The following is a 24187-nucleotide window of genomic DNA, read 5'->3' as shown; positions in this document are numbered from 1 at the left end:
AAGTTAACTCATATCAAGTGCATTATTTCATAAACTGCTCAGGTATATTCACTCTTTGTCATACTGGAAGGATGTGGAATGATTTGCAAGGCAGGAGCCCTAGGGTTAATTGTTTAAGTTGCTCTGGGAAGAAATGTCTCCCTCCCAGTAATGACAGGGCATTTCCCTAACTAATAACGTAGTAAGAAAATAAAAAAAGAAGATCCAGCCCCTTTCGGCAGCAGCCGCCTCCAGCCACCTGTCCCGAGGGGAGGGGCCAGGAGGACCGGGACTGCTCGGTACAGTATGCCCGCGGTCAGTGACTAGCCCGAGCCTCCCGCACGCCAGCCATGTCCTCCTCCGCAGAGATTTCGCCTTCCCGCGCTGCACGGATACTCTCTGCGCTCTTCTACGCGGTCAGCTCCTTCCTTATTGTTCTTGTCAACAAGGTAGTGCTCACGACATACAGGTACGGTAGTACGACAGGTGTATAGGAGCGTTAAAGAAGCATAGCTGTCTTTATTAAAGGCTAAACTTTGAGAGCCCTCATAGTTAGAGTGATCAGCCCCTTCTGTACTACTCGTTAGTAGCGCTTTATTTATACACATGTTGTCAGATGTGCCACTATTCTTTTTGGATCCACCCAGAGCATCATGGGAATTGTAGTCCAAGAAGACCCATAGCTTTTGGCTTCAAAGTGGAGAATGAGTCTAAGGTGTGTACTTTGTGCCTGTTCGATCTAAAAAAGCAACTGGTGGTGCTACTAGATTAGTAACTAAAGCTTTAATAATAGGTCTTACCAGTTAAGAGTCAACGAGGGATGAGAAATGCCTTCTCAGGACTTTGCAATTAAAAAGACAACTGGAAGATTAGCTATCCCGGGGGAGGGCTGGAAGGTGTGTGTTTCGGGGTTTTTGTGGTTTGTGGGCCACCATCTGAAATGTTTAGAATTCTTGAAGTGCAGTTCACCATATAGCCACCAGGATCTTCTAAGAGGCATTCCACGATGACTGGATCCTTTCTGTGTTTCATTAATATTTTTCCATGTGTTCTTTTTTTCTGATAATGTATTTTGAATCTGGCTGGATAGGGCACATGGCATATCTTGTCTGCAAAAATGTTTAGAGCGGCTTTATTACTGGGCCACTTGGCTGGATTTGCCCCGGGCTAAATGTGTCAGCCCTTTCCGGACCATCCCCTTTTCCCCATAATTCCCTGATGTTACTTTATCTCATCTATTGTCCAGGACTGCGGTTTATAGTGGCGCTATATAAATTAATAACTTCATCAATGGTATCGATCAAAATTATTGATACATTTTTTTAAAAAAATCCTAATAATAATAACTAATAAATAAGTCAATAACAGAAAGGTGCAATGAGAAAAATGATTAGCTGGGATAGTAAGCAGGTTATAGAATCCATACTGATGATTGCATATAGGGGAGCATGGGATTTTGACTACTGCGAAATAAGGAGCAAAAAACACAGATCGAGATGCAGAACCTTAGAATAGCCATCATTTGGGTTCAAAAGAACTAGAACCCATCTATATACGCTGTACCATCTGAGTATATGTGCCAGTAAGATGTCTAGGTAGTGGGTCCCAGGATCAAATATATTCACACTAATAATAATAACTGACAAATAGATGATTTCATACATACCCTCAGAGGCTGACCAAAATCAAAACCAGGTTTTACCGGTGAAGCCAAAATCAAGGTGAATGGGTGTGTGGGGGGAGAAGTATCATTTATTTAATATGATAATATCCTGGAAGTTCGTACAACACTTTTGCGCATACTCAGTAGCACTTTCAAGTGTGTTCGTTGGCCTTCATGCCGGTCAGTTTTTCCATTTCGTCTTCCTATATTAGGCGTTAAAGAAAATATTGTTTTGGAAAACTTTATCTCCACCCAAACAACTCACAGTTTGCTCACTTAAAACATTTCTCTTTTAGTTCCTATCATTATAGCATCACTTGAAAGTCCTTAAACTTTTGTACATGCTCCATCACTAGTGTGTGTGTATATATATATATATATATATATATATATATATATATATAATTTGTTTCTTAGTAACAAGGAAAATGCTTTTTTTCTGTCTGGAAAACATGTGATCTCCACCCAAACAGCTCACAGTTGGTTCACTTGAAGTACTTGTTTTTTTTAAAGCAGGTTTTAGCAGTTTTCTAGCCCATGCCCGTAATAATGTGTAGCTAAAAAGCCATTCCCAATGTTTTGTGCTGTATATGTGTTGGTTTTTGATTGTGCTGGTGACAAACCAGTGCCAAGGGGACTTTGACAAATATTTGGCAAATAATATGAACTTTGACATTTTCTCCAATGTTGCAATTGCGGAATAGAGTATGCGTCCTAATGCTGTGTCGTACTGTCAATGCAGGATCAAAGAGGAATATATATTAAAGTACATTAATATGTAATCTTTAAAATGTTAAAATAACTTTAGGAAGAAGCTGCATCTCACTGCTTCCTCTGTAGTCTGATGATTCCTGAAAATCAATGGAAGTACTACGTGTGCGTGCGCATGGGGAGGTCTCCATGTCTTTACAGGGTCCTGTGCAGTTGCACAGTCGTCTAATACACATACACTGACTCTTAGCAGCACACATTTACACACACACACACAGAGACTTTCCCTTTCTTCCCCTCTACCAGGCTTTAAAAAGGTGAGGCTTACCGCTGACACTCTTAACGCTACATGCTGACACACATACTCATACCAACAACATACACTAGCATACACTCATGCTAACACATGCACACACTCATTCACTCTCACAGTTCTAGCTCTCACAGCTTTTCCCCTCCCTCTCTGTCCTGCTCTCACAGCTTTCCCTTTCACTCTGTGTTAGCTCTCCCCCTCTCAAGCCCTCATTCTATCTCTCTTGCAGCTTTCCCTCGTGCTTACATTGTATGGAGTGTGTTATGTGACCCCACTGGGTTACCAGGTGGAGGTGGGTGGGAGTGTGGGGGAACTGCCCCATGTTACCCCTTGCAAAGAAGCTATACATTGAACTTATCTTAACTCCATCACCATAGCAACCAAAAGTAAATGTAAAATGAGTATAGCTGACAACCATAAATAACAAGTAGTGACCCATGGCTATGGCTTTTTTGTGTGTGTTTGCACCTCTAGAGGAGAGGCAAAGCTATGCTATTTTCCCTTTTTACTATTTATTGGCTCTGGAGCTGTTAGCCATTGTTATCAGTCTTCTGATACAAAATATGGCTACATTTCACGTACAGAGCAGAATACATTGATCATTTGCGTATAGAAGTTGCCTCAGGCTAATCTTATCAGGTTTTGGACTTCATTAAGTGAGAGTTAAAAATCAAGACCAAAAACACCTTTTAACCGGATTGGATGGATAGAGGCACTCCCAAATATTTTAGATTTATTTTGCATACTACCAGGCCATGCAGCTAATGAAAAACTTTCAGTGAGATATTAACTCATCACAAGTTTTCTGGTGAGATCTGTTGGGTTGGGTGTGACTGGTCTCGCTGACTCTTATAAGGCAGATCAGATATTGCAGGTGATTTCAGCTCATTCTTAACAGGGGAAAGTGGCCTCATTAGGCCTGGCCCCACATACTTTACATTACACTACAGTTATTTATATAGCGCCAACATATTCCCTATTGCTGTTACAACCAGTGGGATAATTTAATTCACGCCCGATAACAAACTGGTACAAATGGAGAAGAGGGACCTGCTCTTGTGAGCTTACAATCTACCTTGGCTTACATTCTTTGGGTGCTATCTAGTTGTAGACCATCCCTATCCCAGGTGGGACAATTGGCCACTGGGCTGGTCTGATTTTAAAGATTTTAGGTCACTTTTAGGTGACATCTCTGTATATTATTCTCTCTGCTAATGACTAGATTGATGGTACACATGGAGAATGTTTTCTGCCATATGTGTTTTGGGCAACTTTATTCCCGGACCACTTAGCACTGGACTGAATATTGAAAGCCTTCCCATTCCTTACCCTCCGTCATGTCAACTTCAGCCTTCTTTTTGAACATTTTGAAAAAGTTGCCCTCTGAAATCCTGTTATTTTTCGAAACAACGCATGCTACTCCATTACACATACTAAAATGCCTAACAAGGTATGTATCCTGGGTCACAAGGGGTGTTACATAATTTAAGTGACTTAATTGAGTCCTGTGTTGAAGCCACACATTTAATTGTAAAATGACCAATGAGTAGTGTGACAGAATGGCCCCCAGGGTACTCCGAGATGGCTCCAGCCTGGCTGCCAAACAAAGATAGCACAGGTAGGAACTCCATTGTTTAACTTATCCCATCAATAGATTTGCTGCCATGGGAATTAAAGGTTGGGTTGTATACGTGTATCTGTTTATCTATGTTAATGCAGTTCTGTAGATATATGAGGCTATGTTGTACAACAATAACATGTTAAATCTTGCTGTACCCAATTCAAGGTAGTTGTGTCTACTTATTGGGTACACATAGCAGGGTTCCAAGGTGCGCATGCTGACTGGGGCTGGAAGTGATTTCTGGGGACAAGAGGAGGATACATGTGGGTGATCTCTGGGAGTGACTACAGCTCTCTTGGTGAACCCGTTACAAGTAGCTTCTCAAACAAACACAAAACTAAAAGTGGAAACATTCCTTCTTGGTACTACATGGTACTAATTGTGAGATTAGCTGGCTAGCATGCTGGTAAAAAAAACCCTGATCCCTACTGCCATACTGTCACCTACATGGGCTACACGTGTATTCCTACCATTATATCATGTGATGGGGTGCACCATTCGCCATAAACTATGTATCTATAAATAGCCTAACTTGTTCTGAGCAATATACAGTTGAGGTTATATTCATGGATTCCATGTTATGCAATGTTTCCTAAACTTTTTTTTGACTTTTAAACAATATTAATATAAATTCATATCTGCAGTTGCAGGCTAGTGTATATTATGCTGCCTTGGGTTATTATACTGCATTATCAAGGGACCATGCATTGGTTTTAGCCCGTTTTTCAGAGGCAAAATATTTCATATTATTATATACATAGCTTATTTAACTTTATGTATGAACACAACTTCATAAAGCAAGAGTTAAGGAGCACTGACAGGGTGTAGCACCCACGCTGCCAATTCCTCCAGAAAATGTTTTCTGATTATGACTTTGGAAACTACAGGCGCTTCTTAAAGAAGGGGGTAAATTCAGCTTAGTTCCCAAAAGAATGTAAGTAGCAATACATCCCAAAAAAGAACAATCTACTGCTTCAATCAGCTATATATCATATAAACGTGGTGTGTTAAGATGTATTTTTGCAGGGCGAGGAGCTATGGGCAGGGTTTCATCCGAAATGCATACAGAGGATCCTAACGAATCTCTCTATGCATTTGGACGTAAAACATTACAAGGTGACAACATATTATGGGTGAAGTGTACTTTTTTAATAAAAGCCTGCCGGATTATAGTTATTACAGGCATCCAAGGAACTCGTATACAGTATGCCCTTCCTATAATTATTATTTAAGTAGTCTAGTAAGTAATTAGTCGTTTTTATAATAAGTACCATAGGGAGTAATCGCTGTATGCCAGCTAAAATTAGCTAATTACTTTTTTGTTACACTGTTGTTTACATATGGTAAAATTAGTAATATTATTTCAAGTGTATAAAATGCGTACATTTATTTGTTTCCTTTTAATTAAGGTTCCCATCATCATCATTCCTTGCAACTGGACAGGTATGTGTTACACTTAGATGTAAATTTGTATAGAACTCTGTCTGTCGGGAAGTAATATTCTGCCTGTGTACTTGTTTTGAAGTCTTTTATCTAACACAGGTGAGATAGCCCATCCTAAAGAGTTCACCCACTCCCCATCGCATGTAGTTCTTCTAACTCTACTTGCTCTTGTGTCATCTAAATACTTTTCATGGTTGCAGTCCTGGCAATTTATTTTCCCCAGCATTTGTTTTAGTTATTTTTATTATTTATTGTTTTATATAGTGCTATCAGATTCAGCACCGCTGTTGTTTTAGTAGATACCAGCTGTTGCTATACTATAAAACTCTTATGGGTCGTGTCATGCAAAAACAGCTGATGAGTGGCAGGTTGGACATGTTGGCAGAGTAAGAGTTTTCAAGACACCAAACACTCCTGTCTACAATTGTTTGTACTTCATATTTCCGCTAAGTCCCTGAAGCTCAGAATGAGACCGCCCCGGCTAGTAATGAGAGTTAATCGCTTAAGAAACCAATTTAAATCTGTTGCTGTGATCAGAATATTCCTCTACGGAAAACAAGATCAGAACAAAAAATAATAATTTAAATATACACTATATGACCGAAAATTCGTGAACCCCTGACCACATATATGAGCTTGTTGGACATCCTATTCCAAAACCAAGGGCGTTACTATGGAGTTTGCCCCCCATTTGCGTGTGTCTGTGGGAGTTTGCCTTCAGCTGGTTCTGGCTGTCCCTAAGCAAAAAGGGAATGAAGCACTGAATTAAAACACATATATGCATACAAATATGAAGCTTTGATTGCTTTTTCTGGTTCTTGTGTATATAAATTGTACATTCCCTCACAATGTTTGTGTTCTCTTTTCATAGATGGGTTTCACAATACTTGTATTGTACATAGCAAAACTGAATAATATGATCACATTTCCAGATTTTGACAAACAGATTCCAAGGAAGGTATGCGTGTATATGTTTACTTATTTATTATATGGTCTAATATCATTTAAATGCACTACTTCTTGTAGTGAATAATGTGAATAAAAAGAAATTGATATTTTACATTTAAATGCCTACTCTGCTGAATTATACCCTTACCTACCTACTAAATGAAACACTAGACACCTCATTTCTACCTACCTCATCCCACACCTTTTCCCGGAAATACTTGTTTAATTCTGATAGATTTTGCCTCGTTTATATTTTTTTCCTGGAACACTTAGTTGTCATGTAACACGAAAGCAAGCACTGGTAGATTGTTGCCATAGAAACTGAAAGAAGCTTTTTAAACATCTGTGAGTTTTATGGTGGGTTAAAGGAAAAATAAAAGGTTTATTTGCTTAGGATACAAAAAAGTGTAATTTATATCTTTTTTTAAAAATGTTTTTATTTTTTTAACTGGAACAGCACCTTTAATTCCGAGGCACGCGATAAGAATCATTTCTACCTTGGAAAAAATAACATCCTTCATAATTTCTGTGTTTGATCTTAGGGGGGCTTGAATATTTTGTAACGCTTTCCGTGTATTTTGTTTAGTGGAATGAGTGGGAGAAATTGTGAAACACTTTAACATCAATGAACACTTTTGTGTTCTGTTCCCGCATGCGCATGTAAAGTATTACCCTGCAGAATATGGGCTGTATATCAGTAACTGACTGATTCCATATCCCACAATCAGGATAGCATGGTGCTGATCGGCAACATCTAAAATGTATATGTGTCCTGTTGAAAAAAAAAATGGCTGATGTGATCAGTCTGGTCCTCCATTTATATTTGAGAACCTCTGATGTTTTTGTTTCTGTTGCAGTTGTTTCCTCTGCCCCTACTATACATTGGGAATCATTTGACAGGCTTATCAAGTACCCAGAAACTTAGGTAAGTATTTTTTTTTTTTTTTTTTGGGAAAACTAACCACAGTGGATTTAGGCATCCTCAGTTGCTTCTCTTTCCTTGTGTTACTCAGACAGGCTCAATGATGTTGAGATCAGGGATCTGTGGGTTCAGTACCATCAGTTGTCATTCTGCAGAATTAATTTAGAGCCAGTCAGAAGCCTCCCCGATCTCAACATCATCGAAGGGAAGGAAGCATGATGTATCTTTCAAGTTTCCTTGACTGACCACTGTCTACGCTCCTCAATATTGCCCGCTTCTTTTTGCTTCTTCAAACATTGAACATCTGGAAACCTGTGTCTGCCGTAAAGTTTCTGCCTGGGAGAGACCTTGCTAATGCAGTATAACTACCCCATGTCTTGTTGCTGTTCTCAGTCTTGCCATGGTGTATGACTTGACGTTAAACTATCTTCAGCAACCTCACCTTGTTAGTCAGTTTGGCTCTTCCCCACCCAGTTTTATTCCTGCTTCACAGCTGTTTTTGTTTCAGTTAATGATTGAGTTTCAACGTACATATTAAATTGATGATCATTAGCACCTGTTTTGTATAATTGTTTAATCATACACATAACTAGCTGTCTACAAAATCCCTGAGTTTATGCAAGTGTACTTAGATGAATTGATGCTGTTTTGAAGGTAAAGGGGTGCTCAAACCAAATATTGATTTGATTAAAACATTTCTCTTGTTCACTCACTTTGCATTTTATTAAATGATAAAAATAAACTATTAAAATGTCTATTTTTATAAAAGCATTCTTACTTTATATCAGTTATTCACGCCTGTTCTATATACACTGATCAGCAATATCATTATGAGTGGGTTGGATATATTAGGCAGCAAGTAAACATTTTGTTTTTCTTAAAGTTGATATGTTAGAAGCAGGAAAGGATGAGCAAGGGCCAAATTGTGATGGTTAGATGGCTGGGTCAGAGCATCTTCAAAACTGCAGCTCTTGTGGACTATTCCCGGTCTACAGTGGTCAGTACCAAGAAAAGAAAAGCGGTGAACCGGCGACATGGTCATGGCTGGCCCATGTGGTCAGATCCAACAGACAAGCTACTGTAGCTCAAATTGCTGAAAAAGTTAATGCTGGTTCTTATAAAATGGTGTCGGAACACACAGTGCATCGCGTTTTGTTGTGTATGGGGCTACGTAGCCACAGACCAGTCAGGGTGCCCATGCTGACCCCTGTCCACTGCTGAAAGCACCTACAATTGGCATGTGAGCATAAGAAATGGACCAAGGAGTGATTGAAGAAAGTGGCCTGGTCTGATTATTCACATTTTCTTTTACATCACATGGATGGCCGGGTGTGTCACTTACCTAAGAACACATGGCACCAGGATGCATCCATGGAAGCCCCATCTCGCAACTTACAGGACTTAAAGGATCTGCTGCTAACGTCTTGGTTTCAGATACCACAGCACACCTTCAGGGGTCTAGTGGAATCCATGCCTCCACAAGTCAGGGCTGTTCTGGCGGGAAATGGGGGACACAATATTAGGCAGGTGGTCATAATGTTATGGTTGATCAGTGAAGATAATATGGGAGACCACTGTGCTATGCATTCAAAAGGGATATTTTAAAAAAGGTTTTCTTTAAATACCAGCCTCCACACTGCTGAAAAATATGGCAATAGTGCAGCAACAAAGTAACTTTACTGAAAAGTATTTTTTTTTAAAAAATGTACTCACAAGAAAAGATAAAATAAAATCCATACTTATCCTAGAACACTGTACGCTATTGCCACAACAGAGCCAAGTCCTTCAGTACAATATGTGGTCCTCCCAGGTGGGTCCATGCCAGGGTCCAAAGGTGTTAGCCATCTGATGGGTCAAAGCAGTAAGGATATGCAGAATTAAACTTTTACACATACAAATATGGAGGTGAGCCTTAGGACTATTGGTAGCTATGGCACAATTACAATGTCTGATTTAATGGAGAGAAAATGGAACCTTCAAATGCTTTGAATTCTGTGGAGATTTTTCATAAATGTGCAAGTGTACAAAGTTGCTGCAAAACATAGCGTAGCAAGGTTTTGAGTTCAAGGTGGTCCTTTTTCAAATGTTTGCAAAGGGTGTTGCATGAACTTCTTAATTATCAATTTTATTATTTTCTATTTCTTCACTCAAGTTCACTCTAATATGTTTTAGTTGAAGAAAATCGTATAACTTGTCTCTCAGACACCGTAGAATGTTTCTTCTTTCAAGAATATTTTTCCATAATACATGTTGCCTAATCAGGATTAAAGAAAAAAACACAAAACTTTGTTTTATTCTAAAAGCAAAAGAATGGCCCTTAGGTATGTATGTCTGGCCACAGATATGTTAGCAACGCCATTGTGAACAGGTGAATATTCTTAACAAAAAGGTGAAATCAACACCTTTCGCCTTATAATCCTCATATTTGCTAGTATAGTGTATTGCCTGACATTTTCTGAGTTGCTGAAGGAAAAAAAAATACGCAGGTGAGGCTTTTACGCTAACCCTTAGCAAAGTCAGGTACATTTTGTTGGTTTCGTTAGTAGCACTTATAACATTACCTTGAAAACAGCGGTAATATTGGTTTTGTCTTCACAGCTTGCCAATGTTTACAGTCCTCCGCAAATTTTCTATTCCGTTAACTCTCATCCTTGAAATGATTGTCCTGAGGTAATCGATAAATACATTTCCTTCTCTTTTTTTTTTTTTGTGTTTGGCTTTTTGCAATTGAAGTTAGTAAAATAAGTTATCTCTTACAATTTAGACCAGAAATGAATGAATCTGAACTTCTAATGCTGTATACGTATCTTGTGATAAATAATAGTTTTTGTATAACTCACACAGTCGGATGCAGCCGAAGCGTTAGAATGTAGCGTGCGGCTGCGACGTACGTGATTTATCAACCGTGGCCTTAAAGTGTCAGGGTTGATATGTGTCCCCAGTCCAGCCCCGGATGGTATTCTGTTGACTTTTCCTGTCACAGATATTATACATAATCTCCTGTGTAATAAATGAACATATGTGTCTGTGTGAGAACTGAACATTTTTGAATATGATTTCTCAAACATTTGTCATTCCTTTTGCCTAGAGCTGTCTGCAGCGGTAGCCTACTTGTTATGGAAGGAAAATAGCGGCACCTGCTGGCTAGTTATACGTATTGCAAGTCAGTAGTAAGCAGGCAGTATTAATATTGTTTATACTTTGCATTGGTGAGGGTTTTTTTTGGATTTTTGATTGAATAGCATTATTTCGGAAAATATTTAGAAAAAAAATGCATTAATGTTCCTATTGCTTTAGTATTATTTAGTTGCCACCAGATCCACCACATCCCATTTTCTTCTCCCCTTCTTCTACAGGAAGCGGTATTCTTTTTCTGTTGTCCTCAGCGTCACCCTGATCATCGTTGGAGCTTTGATAGCAGCAAGGTATGTTTCTAGCAATGATTTTCTGTCTAACTTTCAAAAAAAGGCTATTTTCTTTTGCCTGTCTTGTACCTATTCTAACGTTTTTCTATTATGGTTCACAAAACACTTGTGCTGTCTGGAGACTCTAAATGCAACATTTTCAGTTTTCAGTCTTTTTTTTTTTTTAGAAAAATAAAATGAAATTGAATGGATTTACTAAATTCTGTACTTCAGTGGGTTTACCTGATCTAACTATACAAGCCAATTGTAACCGATGTGGAATTGGAGCATGCCATTGTGTCGCGAAGGTTTTCCCCCAGCCTGGTGGAATTAATGTGTGGTTGCCCCTCATGCTTTACTTTCCACCACCTTCTACTTACAACTTTCACCCGTTTGATAGAAAAAAACAGTCAGTATATTAATGCTTTTCTTTCAGTTTTGATCTTTCTTTTAATTTGGAAGGCTACATCCTAGTGTTGTTGAATGACTTGTTCACAGCTTCATATGGAGTTTATACAAAGGAGAAAATTGACCCGAAGGTAATTATTTTTCATCGAGGTTACTGTACCAAAACGCTAGAAGTAGCTAGATTTCTGTGCATAAAAATAATTGCGGAGATGGTGACTGTAGAGCTTTTTAATTGTCGCTGTTGCACCAAACCTAGCTCCTGTGTGTAACTAAGCAAGCTGGTTTTATAGTTAGAAACTAGTATTTTGCATTGGATACGTCCATTAATTTTTACTAAAGCTTTTGGTGTATATCACTACTGTACTGGGTATATATACATTTTAAACGCCCTTTCTAAATGGAGCTGCGGTGCATAACCTCTCTCCTTCAATACTACCTATCCCCACAGACACAATTAAATAGTTCTGTTCATTGGAACTAGTGCCAAGTAAAAAATCTGTTTTGTGGAGTTCCTGTATTCTAATTAGAATTTAACTCTTCAATACTTACATGTGGAGATAAGGTAGGAGCAACATTAATTCATACAGTTTGTCTCTAGGTTAAAATCTTAGGACCACTTCTTGGACATCGGACAAGTCACAAAATGTAACCAATAAAACAGATTGAATGCTCATACATTCTATTCTTCCATTCTCTTGGCACTTCATTTGGACGATCCACCCATTTTAAAGCATTTCTGGTTTTTGGCTATTCTTAAATGCGAATTCCCTCTTTACTTTCCAGATGTCTTTACAGCCATGTGCAATTGTATCCTACCAAACTATTTGTTGTTCACCCCATTGCCGGTTTTTTTAAATGTATTTATAATTTTTTTTGGTTACAGGAACTGGGTAAATATGGTGTCCTTTTCTACAATGCCGGTTTTATGCTTTTCCCTACCTTGATTTTTACTGCATGGATTGGGGAACTTGAGCAGGTAAATAGTCAGTTCAAAGATTATATACATATTAAATTAGAATTTGAATTGGGTAATGACAGGCATTATTAAACACTCATCTACACCCGCCAGACAAGCCAGAAGACTTGTAGCCATTGCAAGGGATTCCATGTAGGCATATGCAAACAAGGTTAATAATGATCACCGTTTTGCCTCTATATCCACACACACACACACACACGCTCACACAAATAAACCCTGCACACAACTTCCTTTCAAAATATACCTGGGTACATCATCCAACCATTTTTTATCAGGAGGGACAGGAAAATCAGGTTTTTTCTGTATCACTATGACTAAAATGTTATTTAAATGTGGTCAGTTTCTTTTATGTTTATGTATGTATGTGTGTGAATATATATATCAGCACAACTTGGGGCGCATGTACATGGGAGAAAAAATAAAACAATAATGGTGCAATATTGTGTGGACACGATGTTTAACCCCTTCAGTCCAAAAAACGCATCCCAAGAATCCCCTATGGACATACCTTCTTGCAGCGGCAGGGACACATCCCTTCCGCTACATGGGAGATCAAGCTGTTGTTTGACAGGGGTAGGAATAGAAAAGTTGTGATCAATCTATTTGTTATTTGACTGTGCTGGATGCATTACATTTTTATTTATATGCTAAACTATACGAGTTATAGGAGTGACTATGTACAAGGGACTGGATCTAGTGAGTCCTACTCATTAGTAGTTAAGCACATCATGCTCAGCTATTTTTTTGTATACAGGAATTGCTTTTTGTAGAAAGTTATCAATACTATGGAATCTTCCTTTTTTTTGTCTTTTTTTATTTTACTTTAATGTGTGGGCCACCCCATGGATATTTTGAAGCATGTTTGAATTTAAGCTTTTTTTTACAGTAATGATTTATTGTCCCTTGAATTAAATTCTCAGGATTGTAATATTGAATATTAAGGAGCAACTCTTCAATATATTTCAAAAATTGCTCATGATTAATGGCGTTTTTATATTGTGGTGTGGTGTACATTTTTGTACGTTGCTTAATTGCTTTGTTTTTGCACTTTAGGCTATTCACTTTAGTGAGTGGACAAATATTTATTTTGCTTTACAATTCATCCTTTCCTGCTTGATGGGGTAAGTATGTGTTTTCACACAAAAGATACATGTATAATTACTGTAATCCAGGGGAGGGCTGGCAGCTTAAGGCCTGGGGGGCAAGTCTAGTCAAGTGGCCCGTTGCGCCACCGAATCAGCCCACTATACTATATACTATATAGACAGGCTCTGCCACACAGACAGCCCATCTTTTCCTGATTTTCTAACGCATATTGATGTAATGTGATGGGACTGGGAGTAAAAAAAAATATGTTTAATACATTTAAAAACAGCTAATCTTTGTAACAAAATAACATTTAAATATGGAAGAATTGGACCCTAGGCATTTCCTTGGGCCCCTGCCTGTAATTATCCCCAGAGTCCCTTTGTCCCTCGTTCACTAAGCCACACCTCTGTTTTACTTACTCCCGGTAGTTCAGGTATAGATCAAATAAACAACACATGTAAACAGCACGTGCATGTATAGATCAACTGAATAAGAAATACAAACTCTGTATTTGCAGGTATACATAAACAATGTATGCAAACATAGCATAGTAGAATAACACACAAATCCAGCTTTGCAGGTAAAGATCAACTGGAAATCACATAACAACTAAGCATTAAAGGTATAGATAAAAACCCTTAAATTACAGGCATAGATCACAGGATGCACACCCCCAAAGCCAGCCCTGGTGTCCACACTGCCCACATAGAACTCGACCAGCACCAAGATAACATTAACAAATTACAGTCCAGAGTGAGCCAACTTTATCCCCAAACAGCCCAGGGTGAGCCAATTTTGTCCCCAAACAGCCTGCCCTGACACCAGTAGAAGCTCTGCAACACCGACACCCAAACACACACACCAGTACAAGCTCTGCAACATCGACACCCAGACACACACCAGGGCAGGCTCTGCCACACCGACACCCAGGCACACACACCAGGACAGGCTCTGCCACACTGACACCCAAACACACACACACCATGACAGGCCCTGCCACACAGACAGCCAAACACAGACACCAAGACAGGCTCTGCCACATCAACATCCAAACACACACCAGGACAGGCTCTGCCACACCGACACCCAAACACACACACACACACACACACACACACACCATGACAGGCCCTGCCACACAGACAGCCAAACACACAGACACCAGGACAGGCTCTGCCACATCAACATCCGAACACACACCAGGACAGGCTCTGCCACACCGACACCCAAACACACACACACACACACACACCAGGACAGGCTCTGCCACACAGACAGCCAAACACACAGACACCAGGACAGGCTCTGCCACACCGATATCCAAACACACACACACCAGGACAGGCTCTGCGACACTGACACCCACATCCAAAATGTAACCAGTGTGTTGTTTGTTTTTCCCCCTTGTGTATTGATGCCCAGCCAGCCCCCCCTTTGGTTTTAATGTATTTCCCCCCACACCCTTCTGTATTGCCCCATGTGGATTTGTGCCCCCAGCCAGAACCCTTTGTACATTATGCCCCTTGTGTATTGCCCCATGTGGATTTGTGCCCATAGCCAGCCCCCTTTGTACATTATGCCCCAACACCCTTGTGTATTGATTTATGTGATGTCCCCAGCCAGCCCCCTCCCTTGTGTATTGATGCCCCCCTTTGCATTGTTAATGACTGACCTATGTAATTTGAACCCAGCCCCCCACCCCCCACCTTTGTGGATTGATTTATGTGGTGCCCCAACCACCCTTTTGTGTGCTTATACCCCCTAGCCACCCCATTTTGCATTTTAATTGTTGTCCCAATGCAGCCCCCCCCTTTGAATATTGGCTATTACCCCAACTATTTTTTTTTTATTTTTTTTTAATTGGCAGAAATGATATGGTTAAGTATCCTTACTTTTTTCATTAGCTGCAGCAGCAAAAGTGTATTTTTTTAATACTTACGTTTTTTGCCGCATCCTTCACTGCTGCTGTGCTCCAACGTGCTCTTCTAGCTGTCACGAGGAGCTGTTCAAGGGGGCGGAGTCACACAGGACACTGGGCGGCACTGCGCAGGCACGCTGGCCGCTTGATGATTTTAAAGCGGCCAGCGTGTCTTACGGCCGCTTAATGATTAACCATTGCAGCCGATGTGGCTGTGACTCTTAAAGCGTCCGTAAGACACGCTGGCCGCTTTAAGAGTCACAGCCACATCGGCTGCAATGGCATTTCGGTGTGCCGGCCAGTTCCACCGGCCTACCGCGGATGCTGCGGTCGTTAAAGACGGCCCTGGTGTAGCCGGATCAGCCACTCAAATGGGCGGCCGCGCGGCCGTTTAACGTAGATTCAGGGCGGCCTGGGGGGCAATTGCCCCCCTGCCCCCCGGCCCAGCCCGCCCCTGCTGCAATCCGGCCCAGTCCTAGACCAAGTGGCAAAAATATTCTCTTGCACCTCTCCCCCATTCTTTGACATAGAGGGCGATATTTTAAAAATTTAGCAGGATGAAGCAGTGAAGAAGCTACACCAAGTGGGGTGCAGAGCAACTACTGTATGATTATGAGACTAACCCCAAGCTTGGGATCTTATTGAAAGAAAAATGAAAAGAATCTAAGGCGACGTTTAATAGTTACAGTATCATTCATTACATCTAACAAATAGATTATATGCAAAGTATAATATCAAAGCAAAAGTGGTTGACTGGCGTTGCCCTAAAAAACTCTACACGGACACGCACATACTACATTGACACCCCACATAGCATTGTATACCTACACACATACAATATTTGTATCACTGACACCCTCCTCTAGCACTTAAACAACATACACTGACACAGTTTAACTAGTACACTATCAACCCCCAGACACACTAATTTTAACTAGGGATAGGTATGGATATTTTCAAAGTTGCTGGACTCGGTGAAGGACACTTTCACTTTTTTTTTAATCTAAAAGAATACTGTCATACACATAAACATCCTGGCTTACACTCACCTTTAAACACACTTGCCCTAACATACAAATACTTTAAAAATACACTATGCTCTCCTTTTTTCCTTATCCTTCCCCTTCCCCTTTTTTATACATCTCTTCTACCTCCTTACCTCTCCTCCTCTTTATGTCTACTTGTTTCTCCCCATCTCCCCCTTTCTCCCCATCTCTTTTTCTTACTATCATCTCTCCCCTTTCTCCTTATCGCATCCCGCACAGAGTGCAAAGGAGTACTCAAGCAGCTCCTCCAGTGGTGTGCGCCCTTCTGCATAAGCCCCCCAAGACACTACCTTGGCCACCTACTACTAGGACCGGCCATGACTAATGAGTACATTACATTACATTTATAATTACAGAATATAGCCATATTGCTGATCATTTTTTAATGTGTGACTATGAACATTAGTATAATGTTACTGGTATTCATTATCTGGAGAGTCTGTATCAGATTTAGCAGTTTTAGTCTTAATTCTTGAATGTTCACTTATTATACACTTCCTTACAGATTTATCCTGCTATACTCCATCGTGCTATGCAGTCACTATAATTCAGCCCTTACAACTACCGTTGTTGGATCCCTTAAGGTGAGTATGCAATGCACAGACACAAGATGTGTATGCTCCAAGGATTTTGCAAAGTATTTTTCACATTCTACTGATGATATTTAGCAACAATACTTGCAATGTATATGAAATAATAACCAGGTACACATAAAATAATGTGAACACTCCTCCTAATTATCGAGCTTTGATGTTTCAACCACACCCATTCTTAACTGGTCTATAAAATCACTGATGAGTGATGAAGCTTGTAGTTTGTAAAAATCACTATGTGCGATGCCAAGTGTCGGCTGGAGGGGTGTAAAGCAACCTGCTATTAGACTGATAGCTGGATCTGGGTTGGTGGAGGAGGAGGGATAATGGTCTGGGGCTGTTTCTCGGGGTTTGGGCCAGGCCCCTTAATTCCAATGAAGGTTAATATTAATGATTCAGCATGCATAGACATTTTAGACAATTTTATGCTTTCAACTTTGTGAGAATAGTTTGGCGAAGGCCTTTCCTGTACGAGCATGACCGTGCCCCACTACACAAAGCAATGTCCATAAAGGCATGGTTGGATGAGTTTGATGTGGAGGATCTCAAGTGATCTGCTCAGAGCCCTGACCTTAACCCCCTCTGAACACCTTTCGGATGCACTAGATCCCCATATGTGAGGCAGGCCTTCTCGTCCATCATCAGTGTGTGAGCGGCCAAGCCTGCCCACAGGAGTGTAGGCTGTTATAACCATAAAGAGTGTCCAACGCCATATTAATGCCAGTAGTTTTGGAATGAAATGTCTAACAAGGTGTGAGACATACCGTATTTGCTTGATTATAAGATGACCCTGATTATAAGACGAGCCCCCAAAATTATTACTCTACCTCCCTAATATGCTACTCTGCCCCCGCCGATATGCCTTATACCTCCCCTATATGCCACTCTACCAGACTTACCAAAGCACCCCAGACGTGTCCCCCATGCTCCAGACTCCCGGGTGTCTCTTAAGGGCAGCCGGTGAACGTCTGCGCGATGCGTGTAGACAACCTCCGCTTCTGCCCGGTTTTTCCACCGGGGCTTCTATGACTGAGCATTGGAAGGTCATGTCACTCCATTGAAACTTTGCACCATCATTGTGTTAACTTTCCTTCTGTTGTTTTCAGTGTCTTGTTGAGTGTCTTGTAGATCTAAACATTTTAAACCAATGTGTATGAGGAAGACAGGGAAACGAGTACTGTATAAGCTAAACCTTATACATGGAAATCAACAGAATTTGTGATGCCCAATATCCTCCTTTTTTCTCTCCATGTCTTGTATTTCCAAATCTCTCTTTTTTAAGTTTGTGACTGTTTCCACTTTTGTCCCTGTTCTCCCTTGTTGTTTTTCCTATGTGCCTGCCAGCCTTCCTTTGTTAAAATGTAGCTCATGTTTCTGGCTGTTGCAAAGGCAGGTCCAAAGCTTGACCTCGAGAGGGGCATTCACACTAATACATACAGAGACACTTACCACTAACATACACACCCAGACACCCACACAAACATACCCAGATACTCAAACTAAAAACACAACCAGGCACACACATACTAACATGCCCAAAGACACGTGTTCCCCCACTAGTATACCCAGACACACACATACTAACATCACCAAATATATATATGTTAACACACTTAACCACACACACACTAATATACACATACATAGCCTGACACACACATTCATACCCAGGCAGGCACACATGCTGCCACACTGTGTGTGTATGCGTACAAAAAACAAGCAATAACAACAAGGGAGGAAGGAAATGAGATACCATTAGGTCTTTGTGAATACTAACCTAAGTTACTGTGTACAGCATTTATTTTAATTTAATTACTGAGAACAAAATATTTTCCATTGGACCCCCCTTTAAAAATAAAAACAATGAAATTAGGAAATTGGTTGAGCATGGATGAAATGTCAAATTTAACGGGATCTCTCCTCTCATGTAACAACTAAACACGTTAAGGAACAAACTCAGTCTGATTGTCAGCAGCTAAAAAAATGTCTGGAAATATTCCTTTGTCCTAAAGGATTGCTCAATGCCTCTTCTCATTAGATCTGCCTTCTGACATGTTTTCTTGTGGTCTGTCTAATTGTATCCAAAAAAAAACGTATGTGGTAATTGCTGATGGAAAGAAAATGGATTATAATGAGATTAGCGTCTGTTTGTGAGTACATGTAATTGTTTAATAAACTGATTTTATTAGGACTTTATTATTGTTTTTCCTGCAGAGACTTCCTTTTTTTCTGTTTCTCGGGCACCGCCCTTTATTAAAATCATAGGAACAATGATTATATTGTATGGTCTAAAACTATTGAATGGTCTGCCACTTTTCCCAAATCCTACAATTTACCGTTCAGTAAAGCATACTCCAGCCATCATATGCACTTTAAGGCATATGATAGTTGAGTGGTCCCTTTACATTTTTGCATGGTCCCAATTGCAAATGCATAGGGGGGTCCTGCAGAATTTCCTTGAATGCAAGGTTGACTTACTGTGTGTCAGCTCAAGCGCTGGCTTGGCACAAACATGAGCAGAATTCTTCAAGCTGCAGCTTCTTTCTGAGAAATTGCTTTATCGTCATTTTTAACCTTATTTAACCCATGCAATTGTGTTTACAGATAAAAGAAAGCAGTTCTATGCACATATTGAGAGCAGTCAATGTTTCTTTCCTCTTAAGTTACTGTCTCTTTGACGGCAGCTCATTTAGGCCACCTTTTTAAGCATGGTGGAGTACAATGGGACATAACACAGGAACTGAAATTACTTATGCCAATTAATTGTACCATTTTATATCAGCCTCAAGTCACTTATTTTTAAGCTTAGCATTTCCAAAGCAATTGTGCTCATTGACAAACAAAAGAAACATGTAAAACTAGTCTGCTCTATTATGTTAATGTAGAATTCACATAAATCATATGAACTGTGCATGTGATGATGTAAAGAGCTTACAACTTGGTACTAAGACATTGTGATAGTTACAGTTATTTTAAAATACATATAAAATATACATTGAGTTCCTCCAACATTAACACAATGTTTAAGAGTTCGGCCCCGACGGTTTTTAATTTTTGAAGATCATTTTGATATCACAGATTTTTACTTGTCTGGCTTCTTGTCTCAAGGTCATTTTGAAGAATTGTCTAGACAACATCTAATGCTTGAGTTCATATACACACGAATCAGTTAATAAGCTGAATTTACTATGACTAATCTAGTGTCCTCCTTTTTCCCCACCCAGAATATATCTGTTGCCTATATTGGAATAATTATTGGTGGGGACTACAGTTTTTCGTGGTTGAACTTTTTAGGATTAAATGTTTGGTAAGTATTCCAATTCCTCTTTTTTACTATCTTTATTTTGTAGAATGTGTTCTCATATATTGATCTGTCCAATTGTAAATGTGTGTGTGTGTGTGTGTGTGTGTGTGTGTATATGTAACTAAAAATAAAGAATTCAATTCATCCCTTTTTTAAGGCAAGTTAATAAAGAAACCTAATAAATGGGCAGTAATCACAGTTAAATTGTAAATATGTAAGTTCAGTCCCTGTGTGGAATCCACTACACTCTTCTAGGAAACAACACTGTTGATCTGCACACAGCGTTCCTACATTGGGAGAAACCATAGATTACATTTAAAGCAACAATTGAGCATTTTTATCCTATTGTGGGGTGTTCTTAATCAACATGTTTTTGTATGCCATATAGAACAATATTAAATCTTCATAAAACCCATTGATAAAACCGAGAGGTATGTAGTTTGCTACTGTTCAGTGCACTAAACCAAGCTTGGCGTAGCGATTACTAGCAACTATGGAACAGTAGATATGTTGGATAAATGCTTCATTAGTTCTGTTTGTGTGAGTGGCGTACATAAAATTGCAATCATACTGGTGAACTTCCCAGGGCTGGCTGCCCAGAGCCCCCCTGCTCCTTATAGAAGGCAGGAAGGGGATGTGGTGGTGACAAGGGATATGGCTAGCCACAGTAAGACTTTGAAGGGGTAGAAAAATGCTGCTCCCCAGCCCAGAGATTGAAGACGCAAACTTTTAGCCCCAAGGAAAACCAGAAAGTTGTCAACACTGCCCACAGTGCACTTGTCATTCCATAATCGCTGTGGTACATGCAAGGGCCATGAACATCTGTTTTTTGTACTAGCATGCACTTCATGTCTTTCATCATCATGAACCACTACCAGAGCCACTTTTTCTGCCTTTGGCATTTAAATCTGAAAAAAAGTATGATTCATAGAAAGAAGGCAATGAGAGAGAGAAGGGCGAGGGAACACAAATTACTAGGTATCAGTAAAATAAAAAAAAAGATTTTCTCCCAAGGACATCACTGTCATGACTGCTCTAATCGGTTAGGAATAAATAGCTCTCCAGATGCTGTATAATACTTTTTATTTGTCCTTTGAGGCAGCTGTAAATAACCTCATAGCAAGGCCTGCAATAAATCATTTCCAGGTTGGATTTTTTATGTACAGATGCGTATTTTCATGCATGCCAGTACAATGGGACTTTTTTTGGAACAGCTTGTTGCCGTAATTCTATTTTTAATACGCAAAGAACGTCATGCAAATTGGTCAGAAAAAAGATTATTATTCAGCGATGGACTTGATATGTAACAATGTTTTACACTAATTAATGGGACAAAAAATTGCACCTTTACACTTACCTGGTTTTGATTCAGTTTTTTTTGTGCATGTTTAATTTGCCAGTTGAAAGACCAGGTAATGAATATTAATACAAAAACATTGAAAAGCATATTGAAAATTACATTTAGATGAATTATTTTACCCTGAGCGGTATTTTACTACATGACAATAACCATATTTTTATAAATATGTCACTGTGGTAGATCAAGGCTTGTGGCTTTGGAAATGTTATTCCGTCCATTTGCATGAAATACATAAATACGTTAACAAATACTGAGTGATCTCTTTGAAGCACAGACATTAAACATTTACTCGGTTCTGTTGTCCAAGACAAATATTATCCGTGAAACCGCTATGGCTGGCAGCTCATGGTAGATCACATATCCAAGGATTTTTACTTAACTGATTTAATTTCCTTTATTTTTTTACATTTGGTTATAATTTCACTTCTCGGTCTTTGTAATGAATGACCAAAATAATTACAGAAATGTTATTGTAGAACAGCTGCATAGATTTCTATGTAGAATTATTTTTAGAAAGCTTTTTTTCCTTGAAAGAAAGATGTAGAATTGTTGGCTATATAGATGATGTACATTACATGGTTCAAAGTTAAAGGTTACAAGGTTGGCTCATACTGTGACCAGGAAAAAGTGGAGCATAAGCCATTTTTTGTTGTTTTATAATGATTGTTAAGGCTAATTTATTTTGTTCAGCTTTATAATGCTGGGTCTGGCTAAAAAAACAAAAAATATATAAATATGATTCACTAACATGTTTCAGATCTTACAAGCACTATGTTTATAGTATATCTAGTGACCTTTCTTTAGACCACAAAAGTTAATTGAATAGCAGGTAGACGTTTTGTGAAAAATGTGGAATGACAGGGCCATATAAAGTCTTCATTTGAATTAAGTCTAATGATTTTATCTTTTATTACAGCATGGCTGGCGGTGTGGCATACTCATTTTTCACAGTATGGGGAAATAAACAATCTACGAACAGAGGAGAACTTGAAGAAAAGAAGAATTATAAAACAAACAATATGGAGTCAAGAATACTAACCCCTCCAAATGGGAAATATGATGTTATAGGTTATTAATTAAAAAGTATTTTTATATTAATCTTCATTATTCACCAGGTTGTTATAGTCTGTATGTAAGAAGGAAGTTTCTAGAATGGTAACCAATGTTATACAGCCAGAGAAATTGAGATTGGTAGAAATGTCTGTCCTAAAATGGTTATGAAGAAGAGACTAAATGCACTTTATAGAGTTGAATATAACGGAGATGAGAGTTAAAATATGACTGTAAGCCTCTTCACCTCAGGCATCTGCTTCAACTTTTTAGATTCAGACTAGACAGCCTTGTTGGTATGTGTCACTCAGTCTTTATCATCCTTCTCAGGCTATAGCTTTCGCCTAGGATAACAAGTAGCAGCGGTTAACTGTTTAAACGAGGGCTCCAAATGATTTCAAATCTTTTGGAAAAAGAAAACTTTTAGGTAAAGCACACTTTTATAATGTTGAATTTGACGGCTAGATTTTTAATAATGTTCTTAAATATATTTTTATGTATCTTGCAAAAACAAACAATGCCTAAAAGTTGTGCTTTAGCTCTGCTTATCCAGGTACAGAAGACATTTTAAAACCCCTGGGACCTCCCCCTTAACCACAGTGTTAAGGAGTCATCCCCAGTTTATTGTTTTCTGTAGGGTCTGGGGGAGAGCTTTGTACCGAAGCTCAGCACTCAGGCTTATGTTGCATCCAAGTGCAGGTTAAGAAGCTTTTGGGCCCAGGTGCAATTAAACAGGAAAGGGGAAGGGTTCCTCTTCTTTTACAGCCAACAATTTTTCAATATTATTTCAACTAAAACAATTTTTTTTACTGCAACACAAAATACCACATCAAATGATGCATTCCACTATTCAGAAAATAAGACCTAAAAGCTAAGGTTCTTTGAGTTTGTTGAAACAAAGTCATTGATTGCATCCTCAGGATATATTTGCCTTGTAAGCAAGCATATAATCAGATGAATGGAAAAAGGTTCTTAAATTATGTGATTAAACATATTGCTGAAACAATAAAATTTGATCACAATAAAAGAAAATGTTGCAAGTTTACAGAAATTTGGTAAATTAGGGAATTCTTACGACCCCACGCATTGGATGCAAATGAAGCAAAAAGCTCAGAATTGTCATCCAAAATATGGGGACTCACACTCTTAATCTCATCAAATTGCTAAAGTGGATGACATTGGGAAATCCGACCAATGGCTGGACAGGGCTGGACTCAATGGGCTGAGCAGGACCCAAAGCACTGACACACTGATACTGGCAGCACAAGAGGAGGCACTAAGCACCAGACAGGACGCAAGGTGCAGACTATGTCTGGATATATCTGAATATGTATTTCTAAATTTTGGAGTACTACATTTATTAATGTTTTATAGGATGTCCCTAGCTTGCCATTTAAAAAGCAACCTTACCTGACTCCAGTAGAAAGCCATGTTCT

General features: G+C 39.3%; 1 protein-coding gene across 1 annotated transcript; it reads left to right on the top strand.

Annotated features, from left to right (window-relative positions):
- Positions 1 to 237: 237 nt before the first annotated feature.
- Positions 238 to 22799, top strand: SLC35D2 (solute carrier family 35 member D2). Its single transcript, XM_053467538.1, has 12 exons — positions 238 to 448; positions 5697 to 5730; positions 6602 to 6688; positions 7536 to 7603; positions 10199 to 10270; positions 10957 to 11025; positions 11441 to 11543; positions 12296 to 12388; positions 13445 to 13512; positions 16950 to 17028; positions 20262 to 20344; positions 22618 to 22799. The coding sequence occupies exons 1-12, from the start codon at positions 330 to 332 to the stop codon at positions 22775 to 22777; spliced, it is 1035 nt and encodes a 344-aa protein (XP_053323513.1). The 5' UTR covers positions 238 to 329; the 3' UTR covers positions 22778 to 22799.
- Positions 22800 to 24187: the final 1388 nt, after the last annotated feature.

This window comes from Spea bombifrons, chromosome 1 (genome assembly GCF_027358695.1).
Source record: "Spea bombifrons isolate aSpeBom1 chromosome 1, aSpeBom1.2.pri, whole genome shotgun sequence".
Taxonomy (NCBI): domain Eukaryota; kingdom Metazoa; phylum Chordata; class Amphibia; order Anura; family Pelobatidae; genus Spea; species Spea bombifrons.
The sequence above is the reverse complement of the archived record's forward strand: the minus strand, read 5'-3'. Positions and strand labels throughout refer to the sequence as shown.

Coding starts and splice junctions, on each gene's coding strand:
- SLC35D2 (XM_053467538.1), top strand. CDS start 330: ATGTCCTCCTCCGCAGAGATTTCGCCTTCCCGCGCTGCACGGATACTC. Junction 449..5,696: donor GTAGTGCTCACGACATACAG/GTACGGTAGTAC, acceptor CTTTTAATTAAG/GTTCCCATCATCATCATTCC. Junction 11,026..11,440: donor GGAGCTTTGATAGCAGCAAG/GTATGTTTCTAG, acceptor CTTTTCTTTCAG/TTTTGATCTTTCTTTTAATT.